The sequence below is a fragment of the Necator americanus genome, chromosome I (genome assembly GCF_031761385.1).
Source record: "Necator americanus strain Aroian chromosome I, whole genome shotgun sequence".
Classification (NCBI taxonomy): Eukaryota; Metazoa; Nematoda; class Chromadorea; order Rhabditida; family Ancylostomatidae; genus Necator; species Necator americanus.
In genome coordinates this window covers 7,948,144-7,972,610 of record NC_087371.1, presented here as the reverse complement: position 1 = coordinate 7,972,610, position 24,467 = coordinate 7,948,144, and the positions used below count along the sequence as shown (strand labels likewise).

The window sequence follows — 24,467 nt, the reverse complement described above, 5'->3', positions numbered from 1 at the left end:
TTTACTTCGACAAATAAGGCCGTCAGTGGGTGCCCCTTCCATCTACATTTCACTCCTTCCTTCCACCCCTCCAAACGACAGAAGACGATGGCATCATCATTTATACATTCTTAGGAGAAGACAAAAAGTTCTTTAAAAGATGAGGTGTCGATTTTTTTTTTATTGGGTTGAGAATAAAGTTTTGTTTTTTGGACTTAGTTGGACTTTTCTGATTTTTTTTTGCCTTAGCCGTTCTGACGTGGATTTCGAACGAATGTGTTGGAAATGTGGCCACCCAGCTAATAAACAACATTGAAGTTGATATAGTTCGGAATTTGTGGGCATGGCCGATCCGAGAACTTAAAAAAAATCAAAATGAAAATATAACAACGACTATTACTTCTTTAGTTTCATTACGGGGGGATTTCTCGTTTAAGTGGCGGGAAAATGACGCAACAACAACATAAAGAAAAGAATGTGTAGTAGGAAATGATACGGGTCCCATGTCATCGGATTAGCGTCCCAGTGGTAAAAAACAGATGAACGGGTAGGAGAATGAAAGAGAAAGGAAGCGTTAGAAAAAATCAATATTGTTTGTTTTTGTGACTTAATAGTGAAAGAACCATGTATCTACACATATATTGTATGAGGAGATGAAATTGGAGGAACCTACAACGACCAGTTTGGTTTACTCTAGTAAAATTTTGGGTTTTTCTTTACCTCCTAACTCCATCCACGTTTTATGTAGTAGCGTTTCTAATAAAATTCTATTTTTACGCGCACTGTTCTTCTTTCTACACTCCTGTAAGCGAGTTGTGTTGGAGAAAAAAATTACATCATGTGTGTATGTACAGCAGTAACGGTAGGTTTTTAGATAGATAGGTTCAGAACGTCATGAAACTCGGTGTAGTTACGTAACCGGTTTGCTCGAGAGGGTGAGGCGATGGAGCATCGTGGTAAGGATCGAGAGGGGACCCTTGCTAGCTCTACTCATCGCTGCAGTTTGCGCGATGGTCCCAACTTGATCGAAACCGCTAGCTTCACCGCGAGCTTAGCCGCTTACGTAACTGCACTGAGTTTTATGTCGTTTTGATCCGGGTATAAGCATCAACTTAGGGAGCATGAGAAAAATGTCATATATACATCTATATGTTCGATGAACAAACATTGGTAACGTCAGAAGTTGGAGAAAAAGAAGAAACATTGGTAACGTCAGAAGTTGTTTGTTTTCAAGGACAACGCCAAATAAGAAAGCGGATATCAGAAAAAAGTCTCAACCACTGCACACAAACAGCTACCGTATTCGACTGACTCCACCTGATTCCACCACGCATTAAGGGCAGCATGCCACGAATCTGAGGTGGTGCGGATTTCAGGAGGAGTATCCGTATACGGGGTCGTAGATTATGGAGACGGGAGTGGTTCCGCTCATCTCTCCCTGAATCACTGCAAACAGCCGCCTCCAGAATGCTGCTTTGTACGACGCTATCTATTGCAACGCTCCACCCCTTGCACCGCCTCCGCCCTGCGATTCGTCGAAAATCAATTCGGACTGCCCCGATAGGCAGTAAGGAACGCTACGCATGCAAGAGTGGCGCGCTGCAATAGAAGGTGTCGTACAAAGCAGCATTCAGGGGCCGGCTGCTTGCAGTGATTCAGGGAGAGATGAGCGGAACCACCCCGTCTCCATAATCTACGACCCCGTATAAGGATACTCCACCTGAAATCCGTACCACCACAGATTCGGGGTATGCTGCCTTTAATGCGTAACCCCCGGCAAAGGGATTTTAAAAAATCCAGCACTACAACTTCCTGAAATTCTCTAGGAAGATTTTAGATGGAGATTCTCGTCAACTACAAACTAACAATGTTCTTTTTTTCCTTGATTTTCTAAATAGTCGAGTTTTCCAAGGACTTGATCACATTCATATACAATTTGTCCATATCTACGTCTAGTATGTACGTCAGTGAAATAACAAAACAGCCAAAGAATATTGGGCAAGTTTAACGTAGCTAGCCCATGAGGAAAACATCTATCGGAACGGTAAAATAAAAAAGGCAGTTAAGGCAAACACAAATAACAGTGGGAAACTTCAGGAAAACCGCAGAGTTCGGGTTTAAAGACAGTGTATCAGTAGACGTAGTACTGAGACTCCTTGGAGAATATAGAGCAAGAATAGTAGATTGCTCCGTTCAACATCCCCTAATCGTCGTAAAAAAAACGATGTGGGAAGGAAATTTGTTCCTACGAAGAACGTGAGAACACGTGCCCTTAAACACGTTCCGGTCTCCTCGCCAGCCTACTCATTGGTTTTATTTGAATAGACTGACTAGGAGACCTAATTGGTCCCTGACCGCTCGCACATGGACGCGGCGCGTGCACAATTCTGGGCGGGTTGCAGCTGGTTTTGTAGGGAGAGAACGTTGTCTTTTTTGTGGGAAAGGAGACGATTAGGCGAAAATGAGTGGGTCACACGCTGGTTCCCGTAAACTACAACACAAGCTCTACGGTTTTCCTGAAGTTCCCCTACCACGTGAATTTCGTGATACGTTGCCTTTAAGCCAGAGAGTTTAATTTTCTCACAAGAATCAATTTTTTCTTAAAGTTTCTTTACATAGGATTTCGAGATGAGTCACAAAGAGCTTGTCATGCTAAAGGTTATGTCTCCGGGTTGGATAATTGATGGACTAAAGATCCTTCACGGGCTCGCGGCTTGAAATTTGCGATTTCTGCAGCATCTGTGGTTAGCGAGTTTAGGAACCATTGCCTGCGAATTCCCATTGCTTTTTGAGGCAACTGTCAATGGAATACATATTTCCTTTCAAACTGATTACAGCAATACTACAATGGGGAGCATTAAGAACCCTAAGAACGAGTTCCCATCGAGTCAATAGTAAAAGTAAAAGTATTTTTAAAAAGCAAATTAAAATTAGAATTACTAGCTATAATTAAATTAAAATCACTATTTTGTGGAAAGATACAGACGTGACATCCGTAACGATCATACGAGACAACACTTGTTGGTGAGGTGTACATGCAGGAAAAAGAAAAAGTGTTTTAGTGGTTACTACGAAAACAAGTGAGAAGGAATAGTTTATGGTAGCAACAGTACAGGGAACTAGCGAACATTTAGCCCTACCTAAATACATAATATATTCTCCTGAAGTTAATATGGCTTGACTACAAAGTTTATGTGATCAGGAATCGTGTGTGTTTACCAAAAACAAATTCTAGCGCTCATCTTTGTGTGGAATCGTTTCTAAACGACATATTCGGGGTAGAAGAGAGATCCAAACACTCGAGATTTAAAGGCATCACACCACGGATCTGAGGTGGTGCGGATTTCAGGTGGAGTATTCGTATACGGGATTGTAGATTAAGGAGAGGAGGGTGATTCCGTCCATTTCTTCCTAATTGCCGTAAAAAAACGGCCCGGAAGATACGGCTTCGGGTGTTCCGGCGCGCTATTTTCTACAAAGAGTTCGATTGGAGCGCGCCAGCCTTGTGCACGCGCCGCATGTTTCGGGCTGTTTTTTTTACAGGAATTAGGAAGAAATGGACGGAATCACCCCCTTCTCCATAATCTACGATCCCGTACTCCACCTAAAATCCGCCTAGAATTCGTACCACCTGAGATTCGTGGGGTGATGCCTTTAAATGTTGACGCATCCCAAGCAGATTAATACGCCAGACTTAAATTAATACTACATGCACACTTCAGCTCAGCAACAGAGACATTGAATTCGAAGCTGTTTCAGAAATTTCTGATTTCTTACACCAGAATCCTGATAGAAATGGTGGTCGTGTTGTAACTTTATCATGATTGCTTGCAGACGTATAGTCGGATCAAATGAATGAATGAATGAATGAATCACGAGTATCCTAACCGCTACGCTCCAGCCCACCGCCTCGAGAGAGGCCACCTACGCAATTGCGTACGTGCCTCATGTCGTTTTGACAACACTATAAATACAGTCGAGTCGAGTCAAAACGAGACGTAGCTCGACGCAGTTGCGTAGGCGGCTGCGCTTAAAGCGGCACGGCGGAGACAGCGGTTGGAGTCGTGGTGGGACCGTCGCGAACACTGTAACGATGAATAAAGCTAGCAAGGGTCCCACGTCGATCCTAACCAAAAGATTCACCACAATGCTTGAGCAACTGTGCCGATCTCCATGTAGGTTTGATCCGACCATAATAATCTTACTCTGGTAATTTGTACTCAAGATGAATGAATGTTACGCCCAAGTCAATTCAGACTAGTAAGGGTAACGTGTAGATGAGGGGATGCACTCAACCACACTCTTATTTCTGGTGGTCTACCATCTTTTTTGTTTTAATACCTTCAGCATACATTTCATAGTCCCCTAAGACTAATGGTTAAGTTTTAGGGCCTCAACTGGGTTAGTTATTCATTTCCAGAAATGAGATCCCCGGTGGGCCTTCCCTCAGCTGCACTTTACCCGGCTACCACTATCCACTGCAAGCCGATTTCGTTTTCATTAGTTCCTGTTCGTTTCTTTTCCACCCACTATTGGTTTTTTTTTTAATGGCCCTCTTTTTTGTCCTTGGCGCGGCTCTCCTATAAAGTGTGCAAAATGCACGATGTTAATCAATCCTTAGGGGGGGAGGGTGGGTACCCGCTGTGTCAGTTCAGTGTTTTTATCCTCGCAGACAAGTCTAGTAACAATTTCATCAACCCCATAAGGATGAATGGTTTGGTTAGCTCAACGGCGCTTTCGAACAAACGATCGATCATGTAATCCCAGTGGAACCTATTACCGACTGCGCTATATCCGTCGCTAAAGTTAGTGGCATGGTCCGCAACTCACAGCGGAAACGCGGAGTTCGGATAGTAGAGTGCAGGACCCGGCGTGGTTCCGCTCATCATTCCCCTAACCGTCGTAAAAAAAACAGCGTGGGAACCACCTCAGTAAGTTAGAACGCGCTTCTATGCAAACGTTCCTGTCCCCTCAGTAGCCTATTTATTTGTTCCATTTGAATTAGCTGGTGAGAAGACATCATTGACCATCGACCGCTCGCACTCGGATGCGGCGCGTGCGCAAGGGTGACGCATTGAAGTTGGCGTAGTCGTCGAAGAAAACGGCACCTTCCACGCGTATTTCACGATGATTAGAAAAATGTGAGCGGAACTACGTTCGGTTCCGCAATCTACTACTTAAACTCTACGCTTTCGCTGTGAGTTCCGTCAAAGTCGTGATACGCTGCCTTTAAGCAGCCGGCTCTAAAACCATTTCACCTTCAGATTTCATGGAAGCGGATTTAAAAACGTCTCAATCGAATCGGGCGTGCTTTTTATGCTCTAATTTCTATTTTCGTGTTTTTTACTTTAGCTAGGTTGAGTATCGGACCCGAGTGCTGAGGGCTCCGGTCGTTTTGACCCGACTGCTCTATCGTTCGCATTACCACATTATCCTGAGACACTCTCAAAATGAAATCCCATGGTAGATTTCCATTTCTACTCGAAGAAATCCAATAAAAGAAATGCAAAGAAGGTAGTAATATTTGAAATCAGTAGCGGAATTTTGAAGTCATTTAAGCGTATCTAACTACAGTTTATGGTTCATTTTTAAGGATAAAACCGAAAACAAAAAAAGATGGAGAGATATGAAGTGGACATAGTCAAACTTCTGAATAAGGCACACTTATTTCATAAACGCGATATTCTGTTCATTTCAATAAAGATTAAAGACTTGGCCTCGAAGTGAACCGGGAGAAATAGTGAGGTACCGTGATGTGTTGAGTGTGTGCTCATCACTTCAACGAATGACCCTGAAACGTGAAGGTTATTAGCCAACGCTAATGGTCTGCAATTTGCAGAGCAAAGAAGAACTGCATTTCTCTGCGGCAACTCCTGGCACTCATAAAAACGCTGGTACACTTCACAGAAGTATATAACTGCTGGTTTAAACACAGCGTTTCACGAAAATGACATAGTGTGAAAACCTGATGGAATGCATATAGTTCGAAGTGTAAAATACGAGCATCAGCGTGGCCCCATTCAATCTCCCTTAATCATCCTAAGAAATGGCGTGAGAAACGGTGCTTTTATCCCTACGAGACAACTTGGGACGCGCCGCCGCTGTACACGCACCTCATATACGAGCGGGCTGACGAAAACAAGTGAGGCCCCCTCAACAGCCTATTAAAGTGAAACCAATGAATAGGCTGCGGTCAGAGCATGTACAACGGTTGTTTTCTCGTAGAAACAGGCTCCAGTTCCCACGCCGTTTTTTAGGACCACTAGCACTAATTGAGCGAGGCGTGCTCGTATTTGTTTTTTTACAACAACCGCTGAAGTGAAGCCGATTAATAGGCTGCTGAACATAGGACCGCGGCATGTACAAGGGTTGCGCGTCCTAACGTACCTCGTAGGAACAGACGCCGTTCCCACGTCGGGTTTTACGGAGATTAGGGCGAATTGAGCGAAGCCGCGCTCGTATTTGTACTGTATTTCACGTCAAACTCTATGTTTTCTATCAGGCGTCCACGCTAATTCAATTTCCTGATACGCTACCTTTAACATTGTTAGAAGTCTGCCCGTTTAAGGGCTTGCCGAAAGCGCGGGATTGAGGGATAAGCATGAAGCACGGTCCTGCCATTTTTTCCATTTTCGCTTCCCTTCCGATGTTTTCGCCACTGTTTTAGGTTTAGCCGTCGACTATGTTATATGGGAAATGCACGAATTCAATAAAAACAAGGTAATCCAGTTCCCGAGTCTCCAGTTATTGTTCATTTTTTCTGTGCTTATGCAAGGAAGGTGGAGAAAAAAAACGCTACAAATCCATGGAAATCCATATTTTCCCAAAAATGCATTTCAAATTAGCTCTCGAAACTTTACTGGTGGAACTAACGAGTACCAATAAATCAGATCCACCCAAAACTTTATTTTATGGCTACCCACCGCGTCTGGGCTCAAATTCTGGTCTAAATCGTCTATAGGGGTATGATTTTGTAGTGATTTTGCAAATGTGTCCACAGACGGGTAAACAAATAATTATATATGGTGTTTATTGCATTCAGAGCGTATAAACAAAAAACGCCTCATAAAAACTTCAAACGAACGAGGCCTTGTCATCTTGAAGCGGTAATTCGTGTGCGCTCAAATTAACAACGAATCCTGGAAAGTAGTGGAAAACCACAAATCGGAACTTTTGCCCAACATCTTTTCTGACTTGATAACTGGAAGAAAATCTTTTTTTTCTCTCACAAAATTCGTAGTTCTAGAAAAGAATGGGTCACAACTTTTGCCTCGCCTTTTTTCTGACTTTATAGCTTGAAGGAAATGTTTCTTTTTAAAGAATAGTTTCATAACAGTTTCAATAATAATATTTCCCCAAGTGTTCCAGGAAAAAGGATAGCCTCATTCCAAACACAACATCCTATTTTTGCTCGTTGGACTGCAATTCTGCGTCGTTTCCACCATGTGTGCGGATGCGTTTGAAATTCGCGGCGGGTCATTGGCATCGATCCATATTTTCCGAGTCAATGCAACAGCGTTCGGCGTTCTTCATCCTTACTATTTATTTATTTATTTGAAAATTTCCCCAGATGTGCCATGAAATAAAGCAAAAAAAAAAACAAAAAGGAACAGAGCTTGCTAGAATTTCGTCAGATCGCAAAGTTTGACACATTGTGCAGCGGGTTGACTGGTCATTTGTTTTTTTTTTGTCGTTTATTTGAAAACTCCCATAGATGTACCATAAAACAATATAAAAACGAGAACGAACAGAGCTCACTAGAATTAGGCATAAATTTCATACCAAAGCGATGAGTTTGACTTTATAAGTACATTTTGTGGTGAATTGACCTGCTATTATTCTCTTGCTCTACAGAATCTGAGAAATACGTAGGCGAAATCCTATTTTATTCACCACATCTTGAGGAAATTTCCTGTATGTTTTCTGTTTTGTTATCGAACTGTTTTATATGTCCAGATGTAAATCCAGTGAAATTTCGTTGCATATAAATGCAGTAAGGTTCGCAAATAGAGGTTTTCTTTTCTTGATGATCATGTTCTCGAATTTTGCGCTGCTTTCAGTAGTTAAAATAACTTTGATGTGATGTGTAATGATCTTGATGCTCTTTAAGCAGCAATATTTTGTTTTATTTCATTATTCTGTCTTTTTTTTGTACTAAAATTAGATTTCATTTAGATTTCGGTGCAATATTGTCGCGATAAGGTTTGAGTGATTCATAGTCGTGTTTTTTTTGCTTGTTAACATATGCGTTTTCACGTAGAAAAATTATTTTTCGTGTAGTCTTATAAAACGGTTTTGCCATTCCCAGGATCTGATTAATATTGTTAAGTAATAAGCACAAGAGCTAAGAAAGTGAAAGGTAGGCACGCCAACAACAATTACTTTTTATTACTTACCAGAGTGCTGGAATATTCCGGTTTAATTTTATTGTAATTTTCGAAATTTCGTTCCGTTTCACGTTTCCTGCTCCTCGCATTCCAATCGGGATGAAATTCCTCTCAGGGATGCACTTTTTTAAAACCAAAGTATGCAGTTTACCACATACGTTTAGCAGTTTCCACATTTACTATCTCGAATATTTAGTCCTACTTAGACGCGTTCGTTTATCGTGTATATCACCCTTTTTCGTTTCTCATTGTAGTAGACGCTGCTATATGGAATTTTTTTTTCCATTTATGATTGTTGCTCATTTCACACCACAGTCGCTTCGAAGTGATATTTGTAGAGGTATGACCTTCTTTTTATTCTCAAACTCTAGTTAACTATTTAATGTCCATAAGGTTCTGCTTGACTCCAAGCATAGATGCGGTAGTCGGAGCCGGTGCTCTGACCCCTTCACTTTTGAACGGTTGGGGAAGGGACCTCCTTCACGTTTGAACGGTTGGCGAAATTACCCCCTTCACTTTTGGACGGTTGGCGAAAGGACCCCTTTCACCTGAGGAGGGTCCGGCTTCTCCCTATCGCACCTATGACTCCATGCATGCAATTTTCTTTTTGCGCAGATTTTCTGTTCCATCCGACATTTCTCTCGCAGTTTTCCACAGTAACAGCTGTAACAGTTTTTTTTTCTATCATGGCGTTTTTCTTTTCGCTCACAAGGTAAGGGTTTTTGTAGTTACGTTGAGTAGGGATTTCTTGGTTTTCTTTGAACGTACTACTCTTCATCAAAGGAGAAACCCGCTAGAAGTTGTGTTGCTTTGAATTTCGCGGCGCGTTAGCATATGTCCAAGAAACTGTGGTAGCCATTTGTATAATAAATCCCATTTGTATAATAAATCTAAATACGAGTGCGAAATAGTTCTCGGTCTTCCAACTTGAGGAAATTTGACGCAGCAGCATAACACTTTGTCTGCTATAAATCCAGAATTAAATTCTATTGTTTCTTTCTCCAGTTTCTTTTGAACAATTCATTTCTTGACATTTGTAGATGCTACAGTCAAGAGGTAGAGTACTTTGCATGTTTTACTTGTTTGTGAATTAGCTTTTTCGGTTCAGAAATTGTTGAACATCATCCTTAGCTATAACTTCATTTCGCAGCTGCCGTTATAATAATTTTATTCAGTTGATTTCGGTATTATATCCGCTATTTTTTGTATTTATTTTTTTTGTATTTTTTCATTTTTTGTGTCCTTTGATATAATAAAATTCTCTGCTTTTCAGAATATGGTTGAGGAAGAACGCGCAGAACGTCGATCGATGGTCGGAGCACCACCAACTGCTAGAAAACCACAATCCAGCAGTAGATTAGCTCGTCAGTTATTTTTTCAAACGAATGTTTATGTTTTGTATCTATTAAATTATTTGTGAGGTTATGAATAAGGTTTACAATAATCCGATTGTAATGGACCATCGTGTTCGTTTCATTGGGGATATAGGAAGGGAGTAAGGAAAGGGAAAAAGAGGAGAGAAGAAGAAGAATAGAAGTCGATATTGCACGTTATCTTGAAAAAAAGAAATTGATAAGAGAGCAGAAAGAAGACAGTAGAAGCTTAAGTGTTCGATCCCTCCTCGATCGAAATTTTCTCAGGGTAGGAAAAACCTAGAACTGCACGGATTCCATGTTAACAGGTCTTAATTTCCCCAATATTTAGGTTGGAAACCGATGGGAGGGTACCACTTCGCCATTTGTCCTGTGTTCCATCTAAATCTCTAGAAAAAAACAACTCACAAAATACTGGATCAAGAATTTTGTAGTGCACCCCTTGTTCTACGAAACGTTTCTGAAGTATTTCTCAAAGTATGATCTCTTAAAATTTCTTAATTTTGCGTGGGAATGGAGAGGAGTCGTATCCGTATCCCAAACTCTAAGCTTAAAACCGCGAGAAAATTATCGTCATTTTCACCGAAAACTTTCTTGTTTTTCGAGTCCTATGTTGGCATCGGGTCTATGGATGTCTTTCTCTGCATATATTAGGTGAAGTAGAAAGTTCTGAGCGTTTTTTCTCGCTTTATTTTGATGATGAAGTTAATTCAGTTAGGATTGACCGATTTGGATCAAAAATGCCTCATTTTGTTCGGTAACTTTTGTCCATTTTGATGGGACTTTCATGATCCCGGAGTTGAGAAAGTCCTCGTCCCTACTGGCAAAAAAAAAGTTGACCGCCTCATTTCCACAAGTCTCTCTTGAGGCCAGTTTTGTATTATGAAAACAATTTTGTAAATGCTTGAAAAAGTGAGATGCTTTGTGCCTCGTCTGGACTACGCGGCGGGTACGATAGAAGCACGCATCCATGCTCTCTGAGCTTCTGAGGCGCCGTTAAATATGTGTGCTGCCTTGCGTAATCTTGATGGAACACAACACCTTTCCTATTGGCAAATCCTGGCTACTTCTGTTCGATCGCCGCTTCAATCTGGTCAGTTTTTGACAGTAAGGGTCCGAATTGAGTGTTTGGTCCGATGGGAAGAGCTCATAGTGGATGATTCCCTTCCAATCCCACCAAACACACAGGAAAACCTTCTAGGTCGTTAATCCGGGGTTGATGATTGTTTGGGCCTGCTCACCGCGTTTTGACTACGATTTTTTTTTCTCGGTTTTTGCTCTCGTAAAGTCACCTTGATGTCGCCGTATAGTATGTGTATACCCGATGTGATTTTTACATCGCCTCTTGCGGCTCACTAAATACATCTGGCGAAAACGCTCAGAACTTTTTATTTCACCTAATATTTCAATATAGTTTACTTTAAATTACCAACTCTTTCAATTTTCCTAAGCATGTAACAAATGTAACAATTGTACGCGTTTGTTGTTTCTGAATAGCCTAGTCCGAATGTACCGGCTTAGCGACCCACATCCCTCGCATGCAAGTGTAGAGTTTATCCGTATCCAAGAGATGGGACGATCACATTATCAGAAAAAAGGAGATTACTCTTGGTGCAGTTAACGGTAACTGAGTATTAATGTGAAAATCGCAAAAAGAAAGGAACAGTACTGTCCAACTAGGTTGACACGAATTTTTCTGTCGATTTGTTGTTATCTTTTCTCATCTTTTATATCAACATTCAGGCACTCCTCGAGCATCGGCAATGAGGCAAAACATCAAGCGAAAACACGAAGAGGAGTCGGAAGAAGAGCACGATAGCGGCAGTGAACGGCACGATAGTGAGGTACGCATAATATGAGTCACACGTGAGGTCAGACGTCCAAATTATTAATTTGGTCCGTTATTTCTTAAATGAGATAAGTTTTTCAAGTAAGTTGTTATGGAAAGTTTTGAACCATTGATGTGTATCTAAAAAGGGGTCTTACGATTGCCCCCTTTATAATATTTTGCGTTAGTTCTCTCCAAAAGAAGGTCGTTTTATATGGAACAAAGAGTCGCTATGCAGAATGTATTCCCATTTATTGCACACAACTTTCCACGAACTTCCTTTCTTCTTTCGTGATGATTGATGATGATCATTAAGGTTGGTGACGCCGAAGAAGACTCAGGAGCTGATGAGACCGCTGAGAATGAAACTCCTGGAAAACCTAGGAAAAAAGTATTTGTTCGATCAGAAATCGCATGTTCTTCCCGTCATCATTTTACAAATCTTTGCTGCTTTGGATATTAATGTCTTATAGGCCCGAAGACGAGTTCATTTGACCGATTATTCTGCAAGAAGAAAACAGCGTGAAAAAGAAAAAGAAAAGCTAAGGAAAGCGGGAGCTTTTGAGGAGTCACCTGGTCCAACACCTGCTGAATCAGGAGAGAAGAAGACGAGTCCAACACCGGAGAATCCTGACCCGGTTGTAAAAAATCCATCAGTCAAAAAGTGAGTTGTGAAGTTGCCATCCATAAGTATGATAATCAGAGCCGGGACCCTTGCCAAGATCTTCACCTTGGGGGCATAGCTAATTGGCTCCTTTCTCGAACTGAGTACCGCATCTACAAGAGAAAAGCAAAATAAAAGAAGGGGAGATAGAAAGACTGGAAGGAAATGTAACAGCATAGTGCAGTTAATCGCTTTGTGACACATTTTACAAAATCAGAGAAGCAAAAATTGAAGGATGAAATTGTGCAGTTTCAGTTGTTGCTCATCTTCTTTCGTTCATAATGAAACGAACTTCGATTGTGAGAATAAGAACGCGAAGATTGGGACTGGTTTTGCCATTAAAAGTCCTTTTTTGACACTTCAAGGAAAAAAAAAAGCTATCGTAGATGAATGATTTTGAAGTCCTCTTAATGGAAATGCGAGTGCGGTGGAGTGGAATGTTTGGAATCGAGGCAGGACCCCTGCTACCACCACTCATTGCTGCTGTTCGCGATGTTCCCACCTCGATTCCAACCGCTGCGCGTCACCGCACCGCTTCGAGCGCAACCGCCTACGCAAGTTTACCGTGCTCCATGTCGTTTTGACTCAACTATATATCCCCTCGATGTCACATGTCGTTGGTTTATGGTGTTCTGAGTTTGATAGTACACTTCAATGTAGTTTTTTAAAATGTTTTTTTCTCTCGAGAAATGGGTTGAAATTGAAGTGTTTCTTTTACGATTTTCTGTTTATTTTCTTGGAATACTGTTGCTATGGATGTGATTCCGTTTCTTCTATATGCAAATGCTAGGTGTACATCTGAAGAAAAGATATTCTAGAAAGATTGTTTTACTAAAAAAAAAAAATGCGACGAAATGCACCCGTTTTTCTTCAAGGTAATGTCTTTGAACGTCACTACGGAGATTTTTAATACGGCGAGAAAGTGGGCATGGGAAAACTCTCGGTCTGAGTTATGACTCCCGACTTGCTCTTTTAATTATTGCCTTTACTTAGGAGATGAGGCTTGTAATTACTGCAATTACTCGCAATTTCCAGGTACTCGCCTCTTCAGTTAATGGCTGATCATCTGCTCCGGAAAATAATGTCCAAAGATCCGGAAGAGTATTTTGCTTTTCCTGTCACCCCATCAATGGCTCCCGATTATCACACCATTATATCGCATCCAATGGATTTCTCTACGATTCGGTGAGTTGACTTCAGGCACTTCAGGGCTTTGATGCAATAGTACCTTTGGTTCCGCACATCGTAATTGCGAGTGCGACAACAGTTAAGCTGCGACCAAGAGGCTCCCCTAGGTTTTCTGGCATGTTTCCGATTATGCCTTGCGTGAGCAATTTAGCCGTGAAGTGGATCCTATGTAGATCCATTGTCGTTGCTACCTAAATAGCTGACTCTGCCTACCTACCTCTGATCATCTGCTGCATCACCTGCTAGGATATATTTCACGAGCCAGTAAATTGTTTTGAAAAATCGTACACATCCATTGGAATTTTTTTTATGGAATTTTTGAAGAGAAATATTGCGATGTAAGGTGATCTCAAATTCGTGACCGTACCATGTAGAAGAGAAATCTTCACGTGACGTATGCAAAATTCATTTAATAGCTTCAAATTACGTATATGAAAATTCTCATTGTAAACGGGACACTCCACCTTTCTAAAGTGAGAGACTATCGATGTCCTATAGGCTCCTAGCTTTTCATAGCCTAAGTTTTGTCCGCTTGAAGATTACGAATAATATTAGGACTTGTGAAACAGGTGAATAAATGGGAAGGGAAGAAAGTGATAAAAATCCGGTTGTATGGATGTTAAAATAAGATCTTAAGAGAGCGACCTTCTGTATTTCTGATATCTTGGAAGAAACAGTTCATTTGATAAGATTTCTATATTTCCTATCTGTACACAATTAGAAAACAAATTCTAGACTTTCTATCTGTACAAGATTTACCCATTTGTCTCAGTAGACTACCACACAAAATCTCGGATATGTAGGGAGGGGGGTTGTCTCAGTCAATACCTGAGAAATACACAAAGTGAGCAGGGCGGCGAAAATTACCTCGGGTGAATGACTAGGCTCCTCCTTCTGTATCCGACAGAATAGATGGAACTTGACTCCTAAGGGTGGATAAACGATGGTCCTGACCACGGATTTGTGTAGTCCGATTTTATGATCCTCACATTTTCCGAAAAGTTCGAAACTTTGTAAGAAAGTCTATAAACTCCCTAAAAATCTCTAATCTAGATTTTTTTGGCTTGATTTCTGGATATTTTTCTGGCACATTTGCTTGCTCATATTAGTATCCGTGTTTGAAAAACAGTGCCAGTTGCAAAAGAAACCATCTGAGCCGGCACCCCACGTTGGTAACGAACTGACGAGATGCAGCAAATACTCAGTTCAGATAGGATTTATTGGGACTCACCGCAAAACGAAAAAAAAAAAACAGTTACGTGATTGTGACGGAATATGCGTGCACATCAATGCGATACAAGGCGAAGCCTAGCTTTATTTTACTTTACTATTACTATTTTACTTTACTTCCTAGTGTTGTGTGTTGTCTGTGAAAGGCTCCTCGAGCATGCTCTTACTGGTCTATAGATTATCTCAATGAGGCAGTTTGAAAACAGATTTACAAGGTGAGGTACGACTTTCGCTTTTTGGCTAGCTTTCATATGGTTTGACGGTGAAAAGTACTGTTTGCTGAGTGCGTGACTCAGACCAAAATCGCCGACAAGCAGGGAAAAAACGCTATTTTCTTTGCGGAAGGCAATCACAACATTGTTAGAAGTCAACTAGATGTAAATTTCTTAGAGCAAATGTCCAAGTGTTCTATTCCATAACTGGGCAAAGATTTGCAGGTAGGAGTTCGATATTTCCATGTGTTTTAATTTAGAAACATAACGATTTCCATTGCTTATCGCCCTTATTTCCTTTCCTTTGTCGAATCAATTCTTCCATTAGGAGTATGCTGTCTTGTCTCGTTATGAATGTGTATTGGAAAGGAAAGACGAGTTTTCTTAACATAGTGGTAGCCAACATATGCCGAGATAGTTTTTGACATAGAGGAAATCAACGCGTTCTGCTACAGGCGTATTCGCAAAATCCCTTTAACTATTTTCCCAAGTTGAGCGCTACAAATAAGATTACTAACTTCGTGAGGGTCTGTTAATAATCAACTCTATTTCGAATGCTTGGATCTCCGGAAACATTTCGTTTGAGGTTCACAACTGTGAGCCATCGCAGCCGCTCCCAATCAGCAGAATTGTTCTCACAAATCCAGAAAATGGGTGGGTTGCAGCTCACGGAGTGTCTTTCCGCAAAAACACGGCCGACGTTTGTAGCTTAGATCTTAGTGTCTGTAATTGTGGATGGGATAACCTTGTTTACCTCAGCAGTACGGATCGCAGCCACCGGCTCTCTACATTGCGCTTCACCTCCTAAATTCAATTATGACACGTATAAGTTTAGTGATAGCTCTGAAATAAGCAAATTATATGTGATTCCATAAGAATCAAGTGCATCAGATACTTCTGACCATATGTATGCGCTTGTTGAGACATTAGAATTTATTGGAGAAGGAAAAAATCTAATCAATTCCCATCCAGATCTGTTTTTGGCGCCTAACGCCGACGATCGAACTCTGTCTCATAGGAATCTGCGGAATCTACGGAATCTACGGATCTCCTCTTTCGGAAATGGCAGCACCGTTGTCCACCAAGATTGGCGCAGCATTGACCTAAACGAGACAGAATCAGAAGTAGGAGAAACGATAAATTAGATCTCCTTGCAATCACAAATATGTTTGAATCTGCTCGAAACAAATGGTCCTCACCTGGTTTCAGTTTGCTGCAATCGCAACTCTGCACAGCAGCGAGAACAGCAAAGAGAAGAAAAAGTCGAAATACAAAGTGCAACATCCTCGAAACTGAAAATAACAGATGATTAACGACTTTATATAGGGCTTATCAACCATTGCGAAACATACCATAACGATTCGTTAAGTGGGATGAGTCATGATTTTCTCTTTTTATGGATAGTCATGTATTCATGTATCATGCATTTGTTTGAGAGATGAAATGTAGGTACACATCTCATCATGCGTTATTGAAGTCGACTTTTTAAAATTTTTCTCGGCAAAATCTGAATTATGCGCTGAGAGAACGGTAACCTGTTCGATAAATTATGTCGATCGGCACATATCGGTCGGAAGCATGTTCGTAGAATGCTCCTAATAACCAACGACTGGCAAAATTTCGCTGTCTTGAGCTGTTTAGCTGTTTGACAAAACTTTGAACAAACTCGTACATAAAAGACTGGCAGGGAGACGAAAACAGTTAACTCCCCTGAAAGAGTTAACTCTCGAAATATTTCTGATGAATATAGCTTGTTTTTCCCTTCTTAAAGGCATCACCCCACGAATCTGAGGTGGTGCAGATTTCAGGTGGAGTATTCTCATAAGGGATAGTAGATTATGGAGAGGAGGGTGATTCTGTCCATTTCTTCCTAATTGTCGTAAAAAACGGCCCGGAAGTTGCGGCGCCGCACAAGGCCGGAGCGCTCCAGTCGAACTCCTTGTAGAAAATAGTGCTCCAGAACGCCCGAAGCCGTATCTTCCGGGCCTTTTGTTACGGCAATTAGGAAGAAATGGACGGAATCACTCCCTCTCTATAATCTACTATCCCGTATACGAATACTCCACCTGAAATCCGTACCACCTCAGATTCGTGGAGTGATGCCTTTAATCATTCAGTACTTCCCCAATCCGAACTATCGACCATGTGAGGTTAAGGGTTTGCTTCGATTAGAGGGGGTTCAAACCATCGACAAATGCAGGCCCAACGGAACTTCATACAACTGAGCTACACCTGTCTCGAAAACAAAACTAACATAAACTACCACATTTAACGAGATTCTGAAGGACTTGTTAGGTAACACTGTTTTTCAAACGTATGTTCTAATATGTACTAATGAACGTCCGACTAATGCTGGACATCAGACTTCTTGCGGTGCTCCCTCCGCTTGCCTTCAATGATCAATAGAAATTGAGAGCAACGACATTCTCTGTAGGACTAAATTTGTATTCTTTCTAGCGGGCTTCTTCGTTTTTTTAAGCATTGATGAAATGGTGTTGAAATGAAATTATGATTCTAACGTCTTCTTCCCAAATGCGTCACTTATACATTTGAAAAGTATTGAGAGAATAAAATTTTACATTCTCCTTCTACATCGCCACAATGTGGAAACATTATTTGAAATACACGTTTCTTCCAGAAATTCGATCGATGTGATAGCATAAAATGACATGAATTGAACCTCATCATCGTACTGATAATGATAAGGTTCCACCTCAGATAACGTAAAGTGTTAGCCACTATTTATTACTATTTCTACTATTTACCATTATTTATGGTAATTTTACCTTACTGTGTTATTGTTAGCTTCCGTTTGCATGCGTGTTTCCAGTTTCTGGTGAAAGGATTTTACCAATCTGATAAAAATAGACATGTGGAAGAGCATGAAGGAGTGAAACGCAACACACGCAATTTTAACCGTCATGGAACAGTTCAAAACGTCTCATTTACTTTTTGACAAATTCAGTTCGAGTGATTACACGGCACCACTGTACTTCCGATGCCGTGGAATCTTCCATGTCCCCCCGTTCTTTGCCAGAAGTTGGAACGACTTCTGCCTGAAGCCAGAAGTCGTTCCAACTTCTGGCTCCAGGCACCAAGTCATACGATGTGGGACCCGTCACACTTCTTTTTACTGCTTTGCGGCGCCAACTCACCAATCCAACGCGTTGGACCCATCTCACTGCTTTTTGGAATTTCGTTACACACAAACACACGTGACAGAATAAGCCAGTTATTATTTAACATGTTAGTGAAAATGGGGAAAGATATATGTTTTTGTGAACTGATTATCTCAGAACCAGGTGCATACGTTGGTGGTTAAGCAAAGTTGCAGTACTAACAGTTGCAACTGCTGCCGAAGCCTAATAATTTGAGTTTTCGGTCCCCAATTACGCCTGCGAAGTAAAATCCTGAAAAATTTTGTAATTTCTGGAATTTACTACTTTGCTTACGAACATAAATTCAGCGTTTTTCAGTCAAAAGATCGAGGACGATGTCTATCAAACTATTACGGAGATGCGAACAGATGCAGAACTAATAGTTTCTAATGCACTAACCTACAATAATCCAAATACAGTTCGGTTATCGTATTTCACTGCCTTTTCTCTTTGAGATTTTGAGTTTTTGATATTCTAATCTTTCAGGTGTATCATCTTGCAGCTACGCGTTTGTCAGCGATCGTGAAGTACTACTTCTCAGAGCAGTACTTGCGCTACATTTTTCACACCTTGCCGTTTGCCAACCAGGTATTACAGATTACAGAGAGACTTATTTTATTTCGGGATGTTGGCGTTTTATTTTTCATCCATTACTAGTGCCCTTGAAAAAAAAAATTAAGAGAAATGATGGATGTAATAGACAGATGGAAAAGTAATAGATGGAATAGTGGACCAGGACTCTAGGAAATAAAGCATGCGAATGTTTGTGAATTCATTTAAATGTACGTAGGTACTTTGTTAAAACAATGTCATATGTGTAATAGTGTTTGCACTGCGCAGGCAGTTTGAAATGTACATTCGAGCAAATTTGCTGAAAAATGAAAGAAAAATCCTCCCATCCTCTCCCCTCCCCCCACCATCCCCTTCAGTAGTATTCATCAATACACCGAAGAATTCAAAACATGACCTTAATTTTAAAATAGTTCATAGTTCCTTTCAGATCGCTCTCGAAAAGGCTGGTCTTGTTCCACTAACAACGACAGTACACAAACAGGAAAATCGGCTTCGTCAAGCATTAGTTGACGATATGACAGCTGAGGACTGCTTGCGTGCAGCAGATCCAGCAGTCAGGAACAGGTTATCGGCTCGGTTACCTAACGGAAAGTTGGCTTTCCTCAATAACAAGGTTTGCTTATCTTTTACAGTTGTATCCTTATCTTTTACAGTTGTTTATACATATGTCGAATCGATTGTCCCAAATTTAATCTGTTGATGGATAATAGGCTAGCTAAGTACAAGGTAATATGCTGTTTGTTCTAGGATGGAGTCACCGTGCTCAACGTTGTTGGCGAAACTGACAAGAAAGGCATCAAGCTTGGTGATATAGTTGGTTCACTGGAAGAAGGGACCCCAGGAATGTTGAGTCTCGGTGATCACAGGTAAAATGGTTAATTTGCACAGACAAAAGGGTTAATTTGCAGAATGAGATTAGTTTAGATCGGAACACTAAAGACAGATAGTTTCGGCTACTTTTATCTTCTTTTTCACTGTTATCACACTATCCTCTTTCACGTTTATAATAAAAATATATTTTTTATTTTTTTTTTTGGGGTTTTTTTTTTTTTTGAAAAAAAAAAAAAAAAAAAAAAAATGGAAAAAAAAAAAAAAAGGGAAAAAGGGGGGGAGGGTTCCCCCGGGGGTGAATTGGGGTCGGGGGTAAAAAAAAAAAAAAAAGGGGGGGGGTTAGGGGTTTTCCTTAACCTCTCCCACCTAAGTGTTAAAACTTCAGTTTTCGGCCTCTTTCAGCTTGAACCCGACAAACCAAAGAAGCGAAGACGATCTTCTGTGGTCACTTTCGATGGCGGTGCACGATGTTGATATAGTTGGGTCAAAACGGCATGAAGCACGGACCGTTGCGCAAGCGGCCGCGCTCGGAAGCGGTGCGGTGGAGACAGCGGTTGGAATCGAGGTGGGACCATGGCGAACTGCAGAGGTGTGTGGCGGTAGCGTGGATCCTTACACGATCCCAACCGCTACGCTCCGCTTTGAGCGCAGCCGCTTGCGCAAATGTCCGTGTTTCATGTCGTTTTGACCCGACTATATCTTCCACGTGTCATCAGCCAGTACAGCACATCGATTTTCTCGTAAAAATCTTCACTGTGGCATACCCTAGGCCAAAAATAGCCAAGCAACCGTCTAAGCAGCTTCTTTTTCGCGCAGTCAAGCCTCTCCATCATCGTAGACGGTGCTGCCCAAGTCTTCGATCCGTACATCATGGTGGGGAATTGCAGATAAGTAGACTCGCTGCTTGACTTGCTTGATGGTATTGGTCGACCACAGCCATTTCGTTAAGGAGATTAAGAAATTAGTGAATTTATATTGTCTTAAAATTCCATCTTAATGTGCGTCTTTTGAGGCCGCGATTGCTACTTGCTGCTCGCGGCAGCCCTCATTATACTAGTTGCAATCGGGCATTTGAGTGTACGCTCTGGAGACATGGAAGCTACATAACTTGCACAGCGGCGGAGGTTACCCAGATATTACAAAAAGGTGTTGTTGTCCAGTACGCTATCAGAACCCAACACAACACAAAGAAGATGAGCACTTTGTCGATAACTTCAAATAATGTTGGCAAGTGGCAGTGATATCGAAGAAATATGGATTTGATGTCAGATGAGTTTTTTTTAAGGGTGCAGCGCTCAAACTTTCAGGAAGAAAATGTTTCATCGATGCTAGTTCTTCTAAGAACAGTTCTAATTCTGTGGCAAAAATTTACAGTTTTTTAGTGATCAATAAAAATATAAAGTAGGAAGTGCTCCTACTTTATATTTTTATTGATCACTAAAAGCAAGCGAAGCGAGCACCGCAAAAAATTCCTAAAACTTATTTTTTTCCTTTTTTCCTATTCCTAACGGGGTTAGCAGAGCATTCGAATAGGTGAAATGTAAATCTTATGTCGCTCTCGAGACGAGATTTGAGCGTCAGAGTACCTCAAGCTTGAATATTTGAATCGAAGCGCTTTCTTCCATGTGGCAGAACAATTAATGAAAGAGCAGTTACCTTCCTCTTGAGTAGTGAGCAATATAGTCTGGACAATCCAATACTTTTCCTTAAACAGTTTTTTACGAAACATACCTCGATCAATACTACAGATCAATAGACAGTCACGGATATCTCCTACAAAACGTTCTACGTGTTTTTAAAGCTGGGAAGGAGGAAGCATAGTCTGCTTCAGGAACATTATAAAAAAGTCTCACTTCTCTGTCGTTCCGCTCATCCAACAGTGGAACTGTTTCGCAGGCTTTTTTCAACCAAAGCTTCATGAATTTTGTCGAAAATATGAATGGCAGGTTCTGCAGTTTCAATCTTCAGCGCTTTTTTACCCTTTAATCTAATATAATTCATTATCTTTTTCAAACCTCAATGAATTATTATGTAAGTTTCAGTTTTCTTAACTTCAGGCTATCTGGACAATCTATGATTACTTATTTGAATTATGGACCGTTCGCTTCCTTCGCTCCTCAGTACGATTCTACGTGGGCGACATTGACGAAGAGAGATTCAGATCTTCTTCTAAGGTAGAGATAATGGGCCATAATATTTGTTAATTTCCTCCGTAGTTTTAGTTCCCTTTATGATATGTTCATACTGTAGTTGTCTGTTAATTTCTTTGACCAGTCTTTTTTTATCTCTCATTCTTATTCGTCTTATTTCGTCTCTTATGAAACCACTAACATTTCATGTATTTTATAATGAGTGTGTTCCAACTTTCAAGGACCTACGGTGACCGGTCTACAGTGGCTGACGTAATGTCACTAAGGAATATGGTAGAGGACGCTGGAGCGCATTTCATAAAAGTACTTATTTATCCCAGTTTTCTACCTATCTTCTGTCCAAGTTTCTCATTTTAGGTTGTGGATGACCTCTTGGATACGCTTACCGACGGTGAACACTCAAGAACGATGGTTGAATTAAAGAAAAAACAAGTTGGTAGATTTTTGACAATAAGATCTTCGTAACATCCTGTAAAGATCCTATTTTAGACGGATGAAAAACCCAGAAATAATGAGGATGTTTCGGAGTTGCTGTCCGAAGTCGAATCTTTGGAGAATCTTGGTGTGGACGTCTCTTTTGTTAAGGATGTAAGGGAACGGATGGCGATAAACAAGACGAACAGCATTCAGGTACTAAGTTTCAGATAGTGGCAATGTATTATCTATGCGTATAGATAGGCTGAAGTGAACGATGTCTTATTTAGTCTCAACTTGACATGAGCGGGCAAGCAGTCTTGGATTTGGCTCGGCTGCAACATAAACGTCTGTCCCAACCTCCTCCAATAACGCTCACACATGTTCAAGCTCCGCCTGTTGTCGAGAATCAGCTGGCTGCAAACGTGCAACAGCAACTAACTGCACAGGTGATTAAGTTTCCTCCCATGCACTTCGATTTTTTTTTGCGCTGTGGGCGGTTTCTGATACTATTGAGTTAATTTTAGTGCAGAATATTGGCAGCTGAGTACTTTTCTTCAATTAGCTGTTATACTTTCGCTTCTCTGTCTTCTTAAAAGCAGTTCTCGCAGTATTGAGTTGTTTTCAGAACTGTGTATTACTGAAATTTGAGCTAGCACTTTCAGATTGGTGCACATGCACCTCCCGGCGAGATTGTGTCGGTTCCTGCGATCCACAATGCCATTGGCATGCAAGAGGAACTAGACATGGATATCTTTGGCGAATTCTTCGTGACGTAAATTGTTAGCCCGTCTCGTCCGATATACTGAATACCCCTACTTTAAGGAATTTGTTTCCCATCCTATATGCTGAATACCCCTTTTTTAAGGCTTGTACGATTCTGTCTGCATGACCCATTATAGCGTTGTTTACATTTGTGTGGTTTCACTTGCGGATTCATATTTATTTATTTTTTGTTCATTTCATCAAAATTGTGGTTCAGGTTACAGTACTAATATTTTCTTGACTATCTCCGATTCATTTCGTGCACTATCTTGGTTGAAAATCCTTTTTTAAAGGCAGCGTGTCACTAAATTGACGTATTTTGGAAAATTGACAGAGAATATGGAATTTCTGGAGTAGATTACTAATATGAGCGTAGCCCCGCTCGATTTTCCCGTAGTCGTTATAAAGATACCGTGGGAACCAGTTTAGTTCTGGTGTAATTGGAAAACCTGCGGTAAAATATAGAGTCCGGGGCATAGATGACAACTATGAGCGTGACCGCACCCAATTCCCCCGTAGTGGTCCTGAGAAATGACGTGAGAAAAAACATAAGAAAAACGTTCTAACGTACCTCGTAGGCGTTTTTCCTACGAGGTACGTTAGAACTCTTCGGTTACCCCAACAGCCCGTTCATTGGTTTTACTTGATTAGTCCGCTGAGGAGACCTTATTGATTTTCAACTGCTCGCTCGTAGATGCGTCCTAAAGTGTCTCTTAGGAACTAAGGCCATTTCTTTTTTGTCTCACCGAGACCTATATGTCAATTTCGTGATACGCTGTCTTTAACTGAACGAGAGTTACAGTCGCTCAGGCAAACATTTGTGACGATGACTATCCTGATTTTCCGATTATACGCTGAGATATGCTCTCAACAGACATACTTTCCAAGTTTCGGTGTGAACCTGAGAAACCTTCGCTAGTTCCGTGATCTTTTTTTTTCTGGCTGCTGATCTGTTTTCTGACTTTTTGAAGAACCATTTTCCGCGTGCATGTGTGCGGAATTAGGAAATGTGCATTACTGTACCGTGTATAAATCCATTTTTATTATTTAAAAAATTGGGGTGTGCAATTACAATTGTGTTTGGATGGTAATTGTTTTATGCCTGAAAGTCGTGGAAGCCCCCATGCTTACTTGAAGGAATGTACTAAGTGTTTCAAAAATTGTGTGGTTTTGGAAGCGAAAGTTTTTCGTCCGTTTTTCACTAAATGAGGACATCACCCCACGAATCTGAGGTGGTACGGATTTCAGGTGGAGTATCCGTATACGAGGTCGTAGATTATGAAGAGAAGGGTGGTTCCGTCCATTTCCTCCTAATAGCCATAAAAAACAGCCCGGAAGATACGGATTCGAGCGCCCCAGAGCGTTATTTTCTACAACGAGTTAGAGTGGAGCGCACCAGTCGTGTGCACACGCCGCATCTTCTGGACCGTTTTTTACGCCAATTTGCAAGAAATTGAAGGAATCATCCCCCTCTCCATAATCTACTATGTCGTATACGAATGCTCTACCTGAAATCCGTACCACCTCAGATTCGTGGGGTGATGCCTTTAAATAGCATTGATATTACTGGAGATCCTGCTTTAGCACATATATTGACAGTGTGATGAGATATTAATAAATCGTGTCACATTGAAGCAAGCACTGATTAACTTTATGAGATGATCTTATTCTTACTTACGTTAGACTTTTCACTCCGCAAGTAACAGTTTTGAAAA

At 41.0% G+C, this 24,467-nt stretch overlaps 2 protein-coding genes across 4 annotated transcripts; one reads left to right on the top strand and one right to left on the bottom strand.

The window, feature by feature from the left end:
• Window positions 1–9,642: 9,642 nt before the first annotated feature.
• RB195_004836 (uncharacterized protein) lies at window positions 9,643–22,766 on the top strand (the record flags this gene model as incomplete). 3 transcript variants are annotated; one of them, XM_064182869.1, is made up of 15 exons in its annotated part: window positions 9,643–9,730; window positions 11,483–11,583; window positions 11,884–11,958; window positions 12,041–12,231; window positions 13,267–13,416; window positions 18,338–18,437; window positions 18,506–18,607; window positions 19,020–19,205; window positions 19,340–19,458; window positions 21,481–21,597; window positions 21,795–21,876; window positions 21,931–22,005; window positions 22,063–22,203; window positions 22,278–22,436; window positions 22,653–22,766. In XM_064182869.1, 15 exons carry the CDS (start codon window positions 9,643–9,645, stop codon window positions 22,764–22,766), a joined length of 1,800 nt encoding a protein of 599 aa, XP_064034136.1. The 3 variants fall into 3 exon arrangements, with proteins under 3 accessions (XP_064034136.1, XP_064034138.1, XP_013306021.2); XM_013450567.2 differs by lacking the exons at window positions 9,643–9,730; window positions 11,483–11,583; window positions 11,884–11,958; window positions 12,041–12,231; window positions 13,267–13,416 and having other exon boundaries at window positions 18,378–18,437; XM_064182870.1 differs by lacking the exons at window positions 18,338–18,437; window positions 18,506–18,607; window positions 19,020–19,205; ... (5 more) ...; window positions 22,278–22,436; window positions 22,653–22,766 and having other exon boundaries at window positions 13,267–13,420.
• RB195_004837 (uncharacterized protein) lies at window positions 15,849–16,145 on the bottom strand (the record flags this gene model as incomplete). Its single annotated transcript, XM_064182871.1, has 2 exons — window positions 15,849–15,964; window positions 16,061–16,145. The coding sequence occupies 2 exons, from the start codon at window positions 16,143–16,145 to the stop codon at window positions 15,849–15,851; spliced, it is 201 nt and encodes a 66-aa protein (XP_064034137.1).
• Window positions 22,767–24,467: the final 1,701 nt, after the last annotated feature.